At 41.3% G+C, this 16,052-nt stretch overlaps 1 protein-coding gene across 4 annotated transcripts in view; it reads right to left on the minus strand.

The window, feature by feature from the left end:
• The window catches only part of robo1 (roundabout, axon guidance receptor, homolog 1 (Drosophila)), a 223,543-nt gene that overhangs the window by 36,582 nt on the left and 170,909 nt on the right, over positions 1-16,052 (minus strand). For all 4 annotated transcript variants that reach the window (XM_075473124.1, XM_075473123.1, XM_075473125.1 and 1 more), the window contains one exon: positions 2,139-2,296. In XM_075473124.1, coding sequence (XP_075329239.1) covers positions 2,139-2,296 — 158 coding nt within the window. The remainder of the gene's footprint in view (positions 1-2,138; positions 2,297-16,052) is intronic.

Below are 16,052 nucleotides of genomic sequence, written 5' to 3' on the forward strand. Positions count from 1 at the left end.
TTTTAGCCATTTCTAATGCTGCTGACAAGCTCTTGCTCTAAGCACAGACTGGTATAGGTTTAAATGTTGGCATTTTTCCATTTCCTTTTTGTTTATCCTTACCTCATAGTTCCCAAAAGACCAGTTTGACAAAGTTAAGGGTACGTGGGCAAAGCAGCAATACAAGGTAACAGAACAACCTGACTTTTCATAGCGCTGTGGGAAACCTTTCAAATCAGCCCCACATGAAGCCATGAATATATCCGGCAGGGCACACAGCATGTCATTGCTGTTTACACACAGCTAACTGAAACTGAATGAAAAACAGGGGGGCTCCTCCTGAAAGTACTTCCTTTCACTGAATTTCAAGTCCTGTCTTTTTATTTTGTATCCTGCAAATCTAAAACATCTCATGCCGATGCAAAGAGAAAAATCCCCTCTGCAGGTGGTTTGGGACTTTGGTCTGATCACCAGTGATCACCAAGGAGACTGCACGTTTCGGCATGTTGCATGGGAGGAGGAATGAACTGAACCAAACATTACAATGCAGGCGGGCTGAGGCAGAGGCCTTTAACGAGTTCAGCTGTTCATCACATTACAAAGATTTCAACCCCTGTGTCCTTCTCCACAGTCCTAAATTCACTCACCAAATTTACTGTAACATAAACAAACTCTGGACATCGTCCCATGACTGTCCAAATTTTAACACGGGAAACCATAGGACACCATCCAGACTCCCATCTGTCACCACAGTTGATTACACATTTTAGGTGGTCATACATGACGTCTAGCACAAATTTTAAAGTGGTCATTTGGGAACACTCAGTCTGAGGTTCCGTGCTTGACAGGAAGTTTACAGTGAGCAACACCAGCTGTTCAGGCCCTGTTTTTAGTTTCCCAGAAGGCCCGACACTGCAGCAGGCTACCAAGACACAACTCTGAGTCAGCCTGTGTCATAGAAACGGTTTTAACAATATTTATCAAAGCATTTTAAGCGTTACATTCAAAAACAAAAAAAAGAAAAAGAAATTTGTTGTTTAAAATTAATATTAATGATGGGAAATGACGCGTGTGTGTGTTTGTTATGCATAATTCAGAGATTAATCAGGAAGACTCCGTCTTCAAAGTACTCAACTTTTACATTTTTAAATTACAGAGAGAAATATTTTGTGTGATGAACACTAAAAAGATAAAATAATTAATAGATTTATGATCCTCTTTTATTTTACAGAAGATCAAAGTTGCAACAAATTCTTTTGATGCCTATCACACGAGAGACAATACATTCATTCACTCTAGAGTTTACTGTGGCTAAATGTTTTCATGCTTATCATGATTATCATGACTACTGACTAAACCCAGGGACAGTTACAGTATGATCTAATTCTCTTTCAACTAGATTATGTGCTTTTCTTTCAATTATACTGTTTGGCAGCCAAACATGGACTGTAGTGTAAACTGAGCAAGAATAGCTGCACTGTTTAGGATGGTGAACTCCAATAAAGGCTCCATTTCTCCAACCCAGTGTATCTGTCACTGTTAAAAATCACTGCTCTGATGTACTCAGCAATAAATATGTATCGTCTACAATTTTCCCCAGCAGGTTTTCAGCCATATAGTGGACCATCCTCATTAGTATCGTACAAAGTTATGTTTGGTTGGAGCAAGTATTATTCAACACAGAGCTTTCGTAAGCAAGTATGAGGAGCTGATTGAACTGTAGTGCTGGCAATGCTGTTGGCTGTGCTGATGTAATTAAATTAAAAGTACATAGTTTAGATTCTGTAGCTGCAGCTGCTGCTGAGTACAACTTCCAATTCTTCGATTCAGGTCAGCTCATTTCTCCCCAGAGATACTCTCCCCCTGGTTGATCTCATCAACACGGTGTCCTAATCAATGCACTGCTGCTGACCAAAGGAGCAACACTATCTAACCTCAGTTATTAAAGGCTTTAGCCACCAAATTGGGTGTTTTGGGTTTGGAAATTGCTCCATGTGAATAATAAGCCAAACAAATCAATCGTTCAATAAAATCTGAGGTTTTGGGAATGACTTGACTTGCATCACCGCATCAATCAATCTAATACATTGAAACACATCATCTTTGCTCTTGTCGGCTTCAGCAGATTTGATTTTGGCAATTTAGTGTGGAACACTCACCGTGATCCTCTCATCTCTGTCATCAATATTTGCTCCATCTTTTTTCCATGATATGGTGGGTTCAGGATGTCCGCGAGGAGGCTGACACTCCAGGACCGCAGGCTCTCCAGCTGCCACGACCACATCTGCAGGGTTTTGTCTGAAGTCATCACGTAGAACTAGAAGAATACAAAGGGAGACAGACGAAAAATTAACAAGCTGTCAACTTGTCCTGACGAAGGATAAGTACAGAAAAGGGAATAGTCAACGAAGCAGAAGATTTCACAGTTAAAAAAAAAAAAAGCTCAACGTTTAAGCTGTCAGTAAAGGCAGCAAGGAAGACGACTTTTTAACATGCACAATAAGCTCTGTATAGTTGACAACTCTGGGTACATGTCACTGCTGGTGTACTGCATGCAATACTTACTAAATATAAAAAGACATTCATGCTTCAGGCTGTATACACTGCTAAACATGTAACAGCCTGTCTATCCCTTTTACATTACAGCCAGTACATCTCACAGCAACAGTGATGATCACACATTGATGGCAATCACCAATTCTAACAGCAATGGCCTTCCTTTTTGTTGACTAAACTACACAGACCTACAAAAAGTATAATCATGCATTCACACATTCAGCATACACTGCTCATCACCTCTCCATCATCACTTCTTCATCTCTCCCTGACTATATTTATATCCCCTGCAGTCATCCACCCATTCTCTCTTGACATGGTTGGAAATCAACATTAGATCCAATCTGCCATCCCTGTCTCGTTGAGGAGAGGATATGATTCTTATTTGCATTGATTTTTCCGGCTGGAAGTGCTTTTAAAAAAAAAGATATGAGAGGTCTGCAGCCTTTTGATCTCAGATCTAATTCATTGATACAAATTTGATGCTGAAAAGATTAAAAAGGAAGAACCGAGCAAGTCAGATTTTCTTTGGGGGCTGAATGCAAAATTACAAAACCTTGGTCTATCAGTTTACCAGCCACATTACAATATCACATTGATATCATTACCATTTTGCTGTCACACCAAAGCAGGTCAAAGTATTTTTACTTTCGGAGGGCAGAGGAGCAGCATATCAGAACTCCATATCTTCAGTGTTAAAGATAAACTGGAGGTTTATTGAGAAAAGAGAAAGTAATGAAAAAGCAACATGCTTCCTTCTGCAGACAGAATGTGCCACTAATCATTTTTCCAGCTCCACTACATATTCATGTAAGACGTATGAAAAAAGTGCTTGTATTCAGAAAAATCAGGCCACCTGTTAAATAATGCAATGCAATGTTTATGCATTCTTGTGTCATGAATGAAAGCTTGTGAGTTATTTTGTCTGCGTTTTGGAGATAAAAACAAGCTTTCGCCATCCATTGTCCCACGCTCCTCAGCTTGCTCTCAAGTCACCTCAGTCACAGATCAAAGTAAGGCTCGCTCAAGGACCCCTCACCAACTGACAACCAACAAATTCCTGACTAAACCCTCTGAGCTCTTAATGAGTCCATCCCAAGTCATCCAGATACTGCTTTATGCAACAGTAAGTTTTCAATCCAGCAGTAAAAGCCTTTTTTCCTTTTTCTATTTTCTTTTTTTTAGAAAATGAAGGGCTGTGATAGCTTTTCCCAGTTCTTTACAGTATTATCACACCTACACCAGCTTAAGCACCGATGATTCATGAAAACAGAACAATATTTATCAGAAGGGAAACAAGACGACTCGTCATATAATTTGACTCATACATTGCAGCTGCCACCGCTGAGGTGGAAGCACACTGTACGTCCACAAATCTATTAACAGTGAGCTTTAAACGGATGAAAAGCAGCAATGAGTGCGCGTTTTCTGCACTTACTCCGATCCATCTCACTCTCAGCAGTGCAGCTGTGTGGCGAGTTCATTTTGAATGGTTAACAACAGATCGAGTCATTCAGGAATGCAAATGTAAACACAAAACATCCGATCCATTAGAGCACTAACTCCATCTGAAGAAACTACCTTCATTTGTATCAGAAAGGCCAATCTGTTCTGAAGAAGATTATTGTAAAATCAGCCTTCAGGATAAAAATGAGGTTGCCGACAATGACTCGGATCATTTCAAAGAGGAATCTTTTAGAGGTTCAAACATTTATTTTCTTTTTTAACATTAATGATTTACACTTGTTTTTTTTGGACAATTGACTGAGCCTCATTATGTTCTTTAAGAGTTTGTATACTTAAGAATTGTGATCAGTGGGATATCCATCTCCCCTGCTAGCCTCACCATAACTCTTTTAGCCAACGTTCGTATACATCAGTCTCTCTGGAAAATAAAAAGGGATGTGCAAGAAGAATAAGAGGGAGAAAAAAAGAGATGCTGTATTGACTTGTTGAGGGCCCGAGGGAGAGCTGGCATCATTCGGTGTTTACACCAACAGCACAGTGACCTCTGTGGCTCCTCATCGGCACTCACTCCCCCACCTCACTGCCCTCTCTTCTCCTCCAAAGCAACACCTCTTTGTTATAAACACAGCTGAGTGAAGCACAGCAGACAGCCCTGAACATCTGCGTGGTGGAAAACAAATTCCTCTGGGATGGAGGCAGAGGGAGCAAGGAGGAGGCAGAGGCAGCCAGACAGTCTGTCAGACAGACAGACTGGCCCAGATCTGGATGGGGTACTAAGCCCCAACTCTTTTGCCAGAAGCCCTGTCAGATCCGGAGCTGCGGCAGAATCAGTTTCTTCTGACCTTTGAATACAGGGCATAATATTGCTCCTACCTGAATACATACTGCATAGGGCCCTAGTTGTCTATACTGTTCCTGTTCTGAAATCCAGTACTGGAATAGAAAAATGCTCACACTGTGAGCTGTCCTGAAAGTGTGCATGTGTGCGGTGTGGTCTGTATCTGTGTTTGGGATAATGAGCCTACTCTACCATTCTGTCTCTCTAGTGAGCCTGCAGCTGTCCCCCAGCAGATAATATTTCCTGGGCTATTAACAGGAAGGCCAAACTCAGTGTGTGTGTGTGTGTGTGTACAGAAAGATTTTCAGTTTGTAGCTTAATATGTGGAAATTGGCCAAAGTCACAGGTCCCAGCATGAAGACGCCTCTTTGTCCATCCTGGATTTTCTCAAATATGCTGATGATGGGATGGAACAGGGTGGATATCCGGACCTCGACAAATATCAGACTGCTTTGTCAAGGTAAAGTGATCTGTTCTGCTTTGCATTTCCTCTTTTCTGAAGTGTCAGAACAAAACACGTCTTATCTCACATGGCTGACATGCCTTGCTGCAAGATTAACTGACTGTGCATGAGACAACCACATGCATTTATCACAACAGATATTTAGATCTAACAACAACAAAAAGTCTTTTGGGCCCTGCCAAGCCCCGTACAGCCATGCTCTATTGTACTGTATAATAAATTGCTCCCTGGGTCCACAGTAGCAAACTGGTTCTGTGCGGACGCTAATGCAATTAGCTGCCATCATTTCTTAAATCCAACCCCTGCCATAAAGGTCAGCTGAGATGGCTGCTCTCAGCTCTGAAAACTCACAGGTTCATCACACGCACAAGCTATCCCCTGTCCACACACACACATGTACACATGCAGTCTTTTCCTCAGGAAATTGAAAACAGATGTTTAAATGTCAAATTAAAATGAGATTCCCGTGCTGCCCCTACAACATTAATGAAAATGAAGACTTAATGCCACACACAAGTCTGGGTGGGAAGATCAGATGAGCTTTGTTCTGAGGAAATTAAACCAAGTAAAACAAGCTCCCCACAAATCTCTGGAAGGATACAGAAACAGACCCACCAGGGAATTAAAGGTTTATCAGAAGACACACAGAGTCAATCCTGTAGAGACACAGCATGGGTCTTGCCTTTGGCTTTGGATTTTTTCTTGAAAACGAATGGACATGGCTAACCACAAAAGGGAAGCAGAGTGACTGATGAGACCAGAGAAAGGGAACGAAAGAGAAGAGGTAAAGTGGGAGCAAAAAAAAAAAAAAAAGACTTGCTTCCTTTTTGTATCTCTTCCAGGTTGCCTGAAGGTAGTTCAAGTTCAACTTTATATGCTTCACAAGCTGTGACAAATTCAGGATATCAGGGAACTTACATTGAATATTATCTGAGGATATTAGACAAGGATGAATGCACAATATAATGAACCCTTTGAAAACATCAAATAGCACAGCAGCAGCCTCAGATGTTCATTGCTTAAAGCTTCAATTGTAACAGCATTGTGTTTACTGTCCTAATTATTTTATTTTTCACAGCTATATCATGTTATAATACATTTATGGCTGTGTAAAAAACAAGTAAAAACACACAAGAAAAAAGTGATGTATGGAATTTCATTCATATTTCACATGTAAAACACCAACATAGTCACAGTTGCTAAAACTTATGAACGCTTGCCTTATTCTGGTCATATAGTAGGTTTATGTGTAATACTGTATGAGATAATTCCACTGCCCCTTTATGAGTATTGTTTATGCCATAGTCAAAAACCTGCCTTATTCATAATGCAGCCATGTTATGTACCTCCATGTTGATGCTTTTCACCTTGCCTCCAGCATTGGCCCAGGAGACATCTTTCATTCTCCACCTCAATGTGTCTCTATGTCTTGAAATTTCTCTCTCCCCTCTCAGCATGTGACCTCTTTATCTCACCTCTTTTTCAGCTCACACACCCTGAGCAGCTTACATGAAAGACAGGCGCATAGCGATGGCATGTTAACCCATGGCGCCCCATTACAAAGGCGTTTGCAGGTGGATTGTGTGCCAGAGGCTTTGCATACAGTGAGTGTGTTTGCACTGCATAAATCTGTAGTTTTGCTGGTGGGTGTGAAGATATAACAGGACTCCTACTCTGGAGACACATTGCCTCCTTTCTCCCTCTCATTCCCTTGTGCCCCCCTGACCCCACCACCAGAGAAATGAGATTGGACACAGCAGACTTTCCTCTTTTTCACAATCTGGCTCTCGTTCCTTTGCTTTGAGCTCATGCCCTCTTGCCCACCTTGCAGACACTTGATCCTCTCCAGCAATCCAGCACCAAGCAAACCCATAACACTGTCTGAGGTAGATGATTACAGACATAAACTTCACAGCTTTGATCTCATACACAAATACATAGATAAAACTGACAAGAACTAAAGTTGAAATGATACTAAACATTGCAATAAAGCCTTCACACATTTTCCTCGTCTAAATGTTTTCTGCTTTACAGATTTGATTAATTGATTTCTAATTTATGTTCAAATTCTATATCTATAAATCATTTTGAAAACAATGGAAGCTTTGCTCGACAACCGTGACATTCCATATGAGGTCACATCTGCAGAGTAACATCAGTTAAAAATGCTTGACAGCCAAAGTGCCTGCTTGATCACAAGAAATCTTGCGAACACCCGTAAATACGTCAACAAGAGGAGACACTATTACCCCACTGGCCTTTAGGGTTTGCACCTGCACATCCCATATGCTATGAGGTCATCATCTGGTCTCAAACGCAGTGTTATGTCACAGAACAGACGGGATGCCCTGACGGCCCTGAAACAGCCCGAAAATGTGAGTCCATAATGAAAACACAACACAGACATGTGTCTGTTAACATGCAACCAGAACTTGTCTAACTCGCAGCATCATAAGCTCATGGAAATACATGGCCTAAATGCAGGAGAAGCTTGAGGCTTTGCAAGATAAAGGCTGGTCATTTTTTACAGATTTTTTACAATGCAGAGTAAAGAAATCATACTCATTTAACGTGAGACCAGACCATTATGACATGAATACGAGAACAAATAAAGAAATGCTGCTTTTGGTGATCAGATGAGACGGTGGCACGGTGTTTCGATCAGCATTGAGAGAATGAGCACATGTGCTCTAACTTTACAGATACCATGCCATGTAGGGAAATGAATCAGACTGGCCCCTCTGACATGTGTGTGATGAGAGAAGCTGGGGTAGAGGAATGAAGGGCAAACTCATTAAGACTGCACTGTGCCAGGTGTTTACAGCTTGTACCTGGAACTGGCAGCCAAAGCAGACCTATAAGTGGCACAGAAGAGGGCATGTCTGCACTTGTCCCTGCCCTAAAGTGGGTAAACAGTGGCAGGGGGCATTCGGTTCCTTCATTCTCTGACTTGCATGTAGACCAGAATCGAACAGCATTAATTCCATACATAGAGAAACGCAATCGTTTTCTCACGCACACAAGCACACACCCCACATAAAGGAAATTCTGCCCCACAGCCACACAGACAGAGAGACCATTGAGTGCCTGTGTTTGTTTAAATGGTCATAAGTCTTCTCGTCAGACCTGAAGAGAGAGATGGCGTTTGGCGAAGACGGTGAAAGGCACCGAGGGCAGCAAGGAGGCAGGTTTATGTATGTGAGTGAGTGAGTGAGTGACTTGGCACCTCATAGTTCAATAAACAGTACTTGTTTGAGCGGAGAGCTGTGTGAGCAGGAGCTGGGCTAAAATAAAGAGTGTTTCGAGTGCTTGAGCTACAGAGGCAGGAATGTAGAAGAAAAAAACACAACTCAGGAACTTCACTCCTCTTTCTCTTGGAACAAATACATTACAACAAGGGAAAAAATACAAATCCAATAAAATCCTGATAGGAACACCCGGCAACACAATGCGAACTGTGTAAGAACATCTGCATGGAATTATCACATTTAAATTTAATGACTGAAAAACACTGACAAGCCATTTGTGGATTTGTGAGCTTCTGATAGACCAACCCACACACTCTGACTACATATGAAAGTGATTTTGAGACTGTTTTGATTCTCAAAGGGAGCCTGTTACCTGTTGTGGAAACAGCCTTGGATATTGAGGTTTCTAAATGCACTTAGTGCTGCTTTCTCATCAAGTATAGGCAAAGTTAAATAAAAATTCCACATCTACTGAACGTAAACTTGATGCCAATGTAATTTATTCTGTTTCCATTCCTAAATAGACCTTACGGAGAGTTTCACAATGTAGTAAAACAATAATGAGGGAGATAAAGATGGGAGAAGCAGGTAAATAAACATATTTTACAAGGACAGAATTACCTTAATTTGCACCACCTTTCCAACAAAAGACAACCTAATGACACAACAACACAGCAGCAGTCAACACCAAAGTATCTATTCTGAAAAAAATATGTTTATGAGATGTCCACATATGGCAGCACAAATTGGAATGGGCTCTATATTTATGTCCAAAAGGAATATGTAAATATATATATATACATATATATTTTAATCTAGTCTATGTGGAGCTTTTCTGAATACTCCCAAAGGAGAAGGAGACACTGAGAAGTTCTGTAACTTGGCTCCAATCACTCACAATACAGCCTCGAGCCTTTGGCTCGCTGCATACAGACACAAAGACGCAGATGTAATTCTATCATACACACAAACAGGTACACCTGTACAGTATGCTCACTCATTCTTTAACTCTTTCTCCCTCTCAAACACAACACAGACAGGACCAGAGTGGCTCAGTTCTGTGTTAGGTCTATAAACAATGTGTATATTAAACACACACAATGAAATCTCACTGTGACATCAAAGCAAAGCTCCAAGAATACACAGCATATGACAAATCTTTACACTTTAAGCAACATTTTTATTTCAGGAAAATTCAGATGGGCTCAGTATATTTCATAGTAAAATAGAGGTTAGTGTGCATGGTAGAGTTTTCAAATTGGTTCCTTGTTATTGTAGGTATGACTGACATATCTCTGTAAATTAGAGTCTTTAGGGAAGACTCTTGTTCCTATGAGAACTGCTGATTTAAGTTCCACGTGTCATCCAGATAAATTGGGTCAGAGATTCTGGAAATAAATGATGCTGTTGAATTTTGACAATGTAATTCTTTACTCCTGTGACATGAGCAAAACTGATTTATTTTGGAGCAGAGGAGGAAATCTTAGAGATGCCGATCACATATTTGCAGCTTGGTTGAAATAAGCATTTATTAACAGTTTCCTCTTTCTTTGCTCAGTACTGTTCTCCATTTTCTGCCTTTGTTCAGTCTAAGTCTGTCTGAGTCTTCACAGTGTGATGGGATTTTATACAACACACAGCTGCTGGATATGCAGATTGCGCATTTGTCACCATTTAATGATAATTACAGTAAATCCTTTACCCTCAGAAAAGCAGCCATGAACACATCAAAAGCATTGGAATATCTTTACTTGCGAGTAATTTGCATAGTTTTACACAGTTCGGTTCACGTGGTGTCAGTTATGTTGTCTGACAATATCTCACTATGAACTAACCCTATCCCACCCGTCTGTGTGGCCCCACTAGCTAACCCTCTCCCAGCATCTGCAAAGATGAGGACCTTATTAAAACAATCTTCCCAATTAACATTCCTGGCCCTTGGAGCCCCCTCAGCCCCTCCCCCCTGGACCTCCTCTACTGCTCCTCTACATCTGACCCCTCCTCATTTTTATTATGACAAAGAAGCTGTGTAGGACTCAGACCAGCCACGGGACCCTTGAAAAAGGAGATGTGAGACAACTTGTTTTCCTTCCTGCGGAACCGAGATCCATGTGCTCGTCTGTTTTCACATGCATGTTTGTTTGTGTGCTAATTTGTATAGCGTGTGTACGAGAGCAGAGGAGAGTGACCGACAGAGGGAAACATACAACAATAGATAAACGAATAAGCAGCAGTCAGGATGGCACAGGTCTTAATTGAATGTGACATGCAATGATATGGACTCATTTGTGCAGGATGAATAACTCGTGATCGTGGACAGGAGGGTGTCCTGTAAGAGGAGCCTGTCAGCTGGCTTACTCACGCCATCAGAGAAATTAAATCCATAAACACAGCACGCTTGCCTGCAGAGTACAATTTGACCTGCTGCTTGCCCTTACCAGAGCATTTTGGAGTACAAACATCTGCTGCAAATCTTTTCACTTCACTATTATTCTGAGATCTCACAGGCAGATAGCAGGCCATTCCCCAGTCTCTTGCTCGTCTTCCCAAAACAAAGCTATATTATCCACAAACACTGGAGACTGATACTGAGGTATTATATAGCAGTGCTGAGCAAACAGGGCCAAGCAGGGGCAATGAGATCCTGGTGCGGAGCAGGAGATGAGATATTTACAATGACTGCGCTTCATGTCAGCTCCTGCTCATCGCAGGTTCACTGAAACTTTCACAGGTTAATATATAACAACTTCCACTTCAACAGCACAGTATGGCAAAGTCTACCACGTTTGAATCAGCACTTATGTGCAGCTAGGTGTGTTTGCTTGTGTTTCTCCAAAATGACTCTGCCGCCAGTCTGTTTGGACTGCACCTTATTAATGCGTGCTTAATGAGATCCAGTTGACACGCAGTGTGCGGATGTCTTCGCAGCACATGTCAACTAAACTAATTTAAAGCAGAAAAGTTAGAAGTCTCCCTTTCATCTATAATTAGTGTAATGGAAATCTCTGCTTAATACACTTAGTTTCCAATGAGAGCTTAATTTGATAGAGGTTTAAGAAACGGTAGGAGTGAGTGATTGTTGTGGAAAACAGTGTCTTGGTTAGGACAGGCCTATAAACTAGGATTACATCAGCGGCTGTTGCAGAGGTGACTGGGGAAGAGTAATATGATAGCGGCTGTGGGGAGGGAAACAGGCAGGCTCAGAGGAAAATGAAGAAGGGAAAAAACACAAGGGGATCCAAATGTAATGTTACAGCAGATCCCTCAGCCTTTCGTCATGGCCACTTTCATTTCCACCATCCTGATCCCTATCCAATCACTTTACCAGGCACAGAGGAGACGGAGAGAAGAGGGAAGGAAAGAGGAAGGGGAACATAGTCAGGAAGAGTTTGTAGAGGTTAAGTAAAAATGGTGAGTTGGGGGTCCTCCACAGATATAGGGCGAAGGAATGTTAAAGAGGGTGAGACAAAGCAAATAAGGGTACTGGGATCCAAACATGTGCTGCAGCTCTGGAGGGGCACATCTTTCTCTGATCAGCTGCCGTCCCTATTTCAATGGTTTCCACATGCACCCTAAACTGTCCCAGATGGACCCTGAGAAGATGAAAAGATGTCCATAACCCTATCTAAAAGGAGATCTGTTACAGTGGGAACTGATACCCAAAAGAATGGGATGAGGGATTGCTGTCAGATACAGTGTGCCAGAAGGAGATATAGTTTTGGAATTTCATATTCAGCACTTGCCGAACAAGTGAGTGCGTTTTCCTACACGATCACTGCCAACACTTTGGTGATATAGATTTTCACTGCACTTGTCAACTTGTCCAACAAGCAAAACTGAGCATTACTGAGGCCAAGGAGAAAGTTTTGTAAATGTGCCAGAAATTACACTGATCCCTGTGAAATTAACACTGTGTAAGGTTTCAAGAATGATGTTAAGTCCTGGATTTTCCAACTTTAATTTTTCATTTGATGGGCCACAGACAAAAGAAATGTTATGCCACAGTTTTTCTCCTTTGTTTTATGGGATACTTTGCTACTGTGAACATGCCTGAAACATCCAAGTGAGCTGATTTATGCTGCTCTCCAGGGTTCGAAGCCAAGCCCAGAAGCATGGGATATTTAAAACTACCGCACCAACGCGACTCTCAGATAACTCCAAAATATCTGTTAGATTTATAGAGGTGGGAGAGAAATCTTTTCCTCCTCTGAGGAAACTCTACTGTGTGCTTCTTGCATAGACTAACAGAAGTTGAGCTTGGCAGTCAGAGAACAAGCTGATGAACAGAGGAGTATCAATTTGCTTTCTGTGCAAATTCATTTTTGGGTGGCCATTTTGATTTCTGAACTGTACCTCTGACTCAGTCCATCTACATCTTTTTGGCCATGATTAGGATGTTCATCTGTCAAAATCACAGAAAGATGTTTTTTCACACGCAAACCATGAAATTTCCCTCTGATGAAAAACAATTAACTTATGCAGCTGTCCATTAAATTTCACATCTGTGAACATAATTAAGTTATGTAATGTTGTGGTGTCTGGATCCTGTGAGGAAAGCTCTAAAATTGTAGGTGATTACTATGATTATGACATGCAAGAGGACATTTTCACCTTACAGAATATGATTGTACTAATATGAGACATTCTTAATAGAGAACTTCTGCTGGCTTGATTGGTCATTGAAAGGGAATATTAAATTCTGGTCTCATATCTCTTCAATCCTATCCCCTGTAGACTCTGTAATACAACTGGCTGAAGGATCTTTAAAACATCCATGTCTAAAAAAAACAATATGTGTACATTTAATCACATTCCTCAGGCAGTTAATCATTTTGCTAAGAAGATAAGCCCTGGCATGGGTGGTGAGACAACTATCAAATGCACGATATAATGAAATTATTAAAAATACGCTGTTAACATGTTGCCATTTTATCCTAATAAGGGCAACTTATCCTCCTGGTCCTATTTGCACTTTATTCTGTCATTTTAATTTCTCTACTCTGGAGACACTATGCAAAATGTCCAGAAGCAGAAATGTTATTTTCCAAAGAGCAGTTTATATTTTGACATCTTCCTTTTCCTCTTCTTCTCAAATTTTGCTGAGCAGGTGTCTACAAAGACACCACAGATGCCATTACCAACATCCAACGCTGCTGTGCGTCATACACAAATTATTTTTAAAGAGAAGAGGAGCCCATCTGGTGCAGAGGAGGGGTAAGGAGCTAGGGGGAAGGAATTTTAAGAAATGAGTAGAAAGAAGTGAGCGGACAATTTGCAGAGGAGTGTTGGGATCGTGGCGGACGTGTGAATTAACTGCCAAAGGGAGTAGCAGAAATGCATGAGCTGGACAGTTTGCTGTCCAAAGGAGGATATAAAAGAAACAAGACCAGGACAAATAACCTTAAATAAGTTAAGTTATTATTTTTAACAGAGAAAAATGCCCTAAAACACACTCATAGTTTTAGTATAGTGACACATTTACTGCTGCTGAGAGCATGGAGTTCAGTGTGTGCCTGGGAGAGACAGTCATGTGCAAACAAACAGCATCATGTTAAGAGCTTCCAGGTCGTGTGGTCAGGTACATCTTGTTAGTACCTGTTGACCCAACTGATGCACTATACTCTCTGGGAAGTAGAGTGGGCTGTAAAACAAGCAAGTGAGAAAGCAAACATGAAGCAATCCCTTAAACGTTCCCCTGGCAGAAAAGACGAGCACAAGATCAACATGCAGGCAACGAAGCCCGCACAACCATCTTCATCTCCCTTAGTATCTCTTCAGCAAACTGAACATTCTCTGTCTTCAGAATTCAGGATGTAGCAAACAGATAAACTCTCCCTCCGTTCACCTCATATCCTCTGAGATAAGGCAACATGGTAGACAATTTATCACAAAATGCTGCAACCACCTCCCCCTCTGAGCACATCATCAAATAAATCCATGTTTAGTTTCTGCCAAGTCCAAAATATGCCAGCCGACCCAAGATAAGAGACCATGCAGCTAAAAAGCTACATTGTGCGCAACAAAGGAGAAAAAGAAGATCAGGGCCTGGATGTGATAGGGCTTGTTGCCCTCTGGAGTAGCAGATGAGGGCACTCAGTTTATTGTGAAGCAGAGCAAAATAGTTCAGAGCAGTTCACATCATGTGGGTAAGACCTGCCAGGAAGTACAGACCATATGGGTGACATCAATAAAATGCTCCTCCAGTATTTCAGTCACATGTTGGAGGGTTATAAGTAAGAACTGCTAATGCCTTAAAAAGTGAAGGACACGTATCATCACGTATGCAACATGTATGAAGGCTCAATGGTGAAGTGATATTGTATAACATCAGCTTGAAAAAGGTTTAGAGCTGCTTATCTAATATTAGTAGTGCATTACACCTGCAAACAAAAGAGACAAGATAAGATGCATAAGAAGGATGGTTGGCATTGACCAGTAAGAGCACATCATTTCAAACATACCAGTGCATACAAACCCACAAAAAGCAATCCTTCATTCTACCTTATCTGCATTTTTTTCCAGTGAGAGAGGAGACTGGCACAGCTGTGTCACATTATGTATGAAAGAAAATGCCACAAAACTGCACATATTTCAGCTTGGCCAGAAACAAAACATTTTATTCCTTGCAAACATTTGGATTTGCCCACAGAGTTAAGCACTGATTGCAAACACACATCCTTGCAGTACCAAAGTCCACATGCCTTCCTTTGTCTGAGTCTCCACCATGTTGTCTGAATTTTAGAGAGATAGCATCTGAGCAAACCCTCTCTGTGGCTTTCTGGGATCTCCAGAGGCTGTGGGAGGTGGCACACCTGCATAACAGACAATGGTAAACGGTCCTATAGGTTCTGCTGGGCTTTGAAGTGGCGATGGATGTGAGCTCAATAACCCAGGCCCTCTTTTATCACACGCACCATTCTGTGGTTTCAGCGCAGCCTTTGTGATGAGAGACATCTTTGAGATGAATCGAGCACAGCTTTTGAGGACATTGAAGTGTTTGGTTGACCAGCGATTCCACATCAGACAAGGTGCTCACATGAGAGCCCAAACTTTAGAGGACACCACAAGGAGATACATGCAGTACACAACTGCTGCAGTCTGATCTGCCAAATTGTCATAGTAGAGTTAATTAACATGGGGTCCAATATCAAAACAGAGACAGTGAAAATACACATAAGGAGCAGAGAAAAATCATGGAAGATAACCAGGGACCTCCAGTGTGTTTGGGTTGGAGAGTGAAAACACCACACAGGTAGATTCCACACCAGAGCATCGCAGACACATCTAACATCGCTCTCTTCATTCTGTGGTATTAGTTCACAGACATCTTAAAAATAAACTAGCAGCAAAATCTGAAAATAATATATGTAAAGTAATATGAACACACACACACACATTATATACATATATATACCTACAAGCTAGTATATCATACGAAGAATCCAAGAATTGCCTTTCACAGGCAACTGATGGCTATACATCTCATTATTCCCAATAGCAT

Source organism: Odontesthes bonariensis, chromosome 9, assembly GCF_027942865.1.
Source record: "Odontesthes bonariensis isolate fOdoBon6 chromosome 9, fOdoBon6.hap1, whole genome shotgun sequence".
NCBI classification, from domain to species: domain Eukaryota; kingdom Metazoa; phylum Chordata; class Actinopteri; order Atheriniformes; family Atherinopsidae; genus Odontesthes; species Odontesthes bonariensis.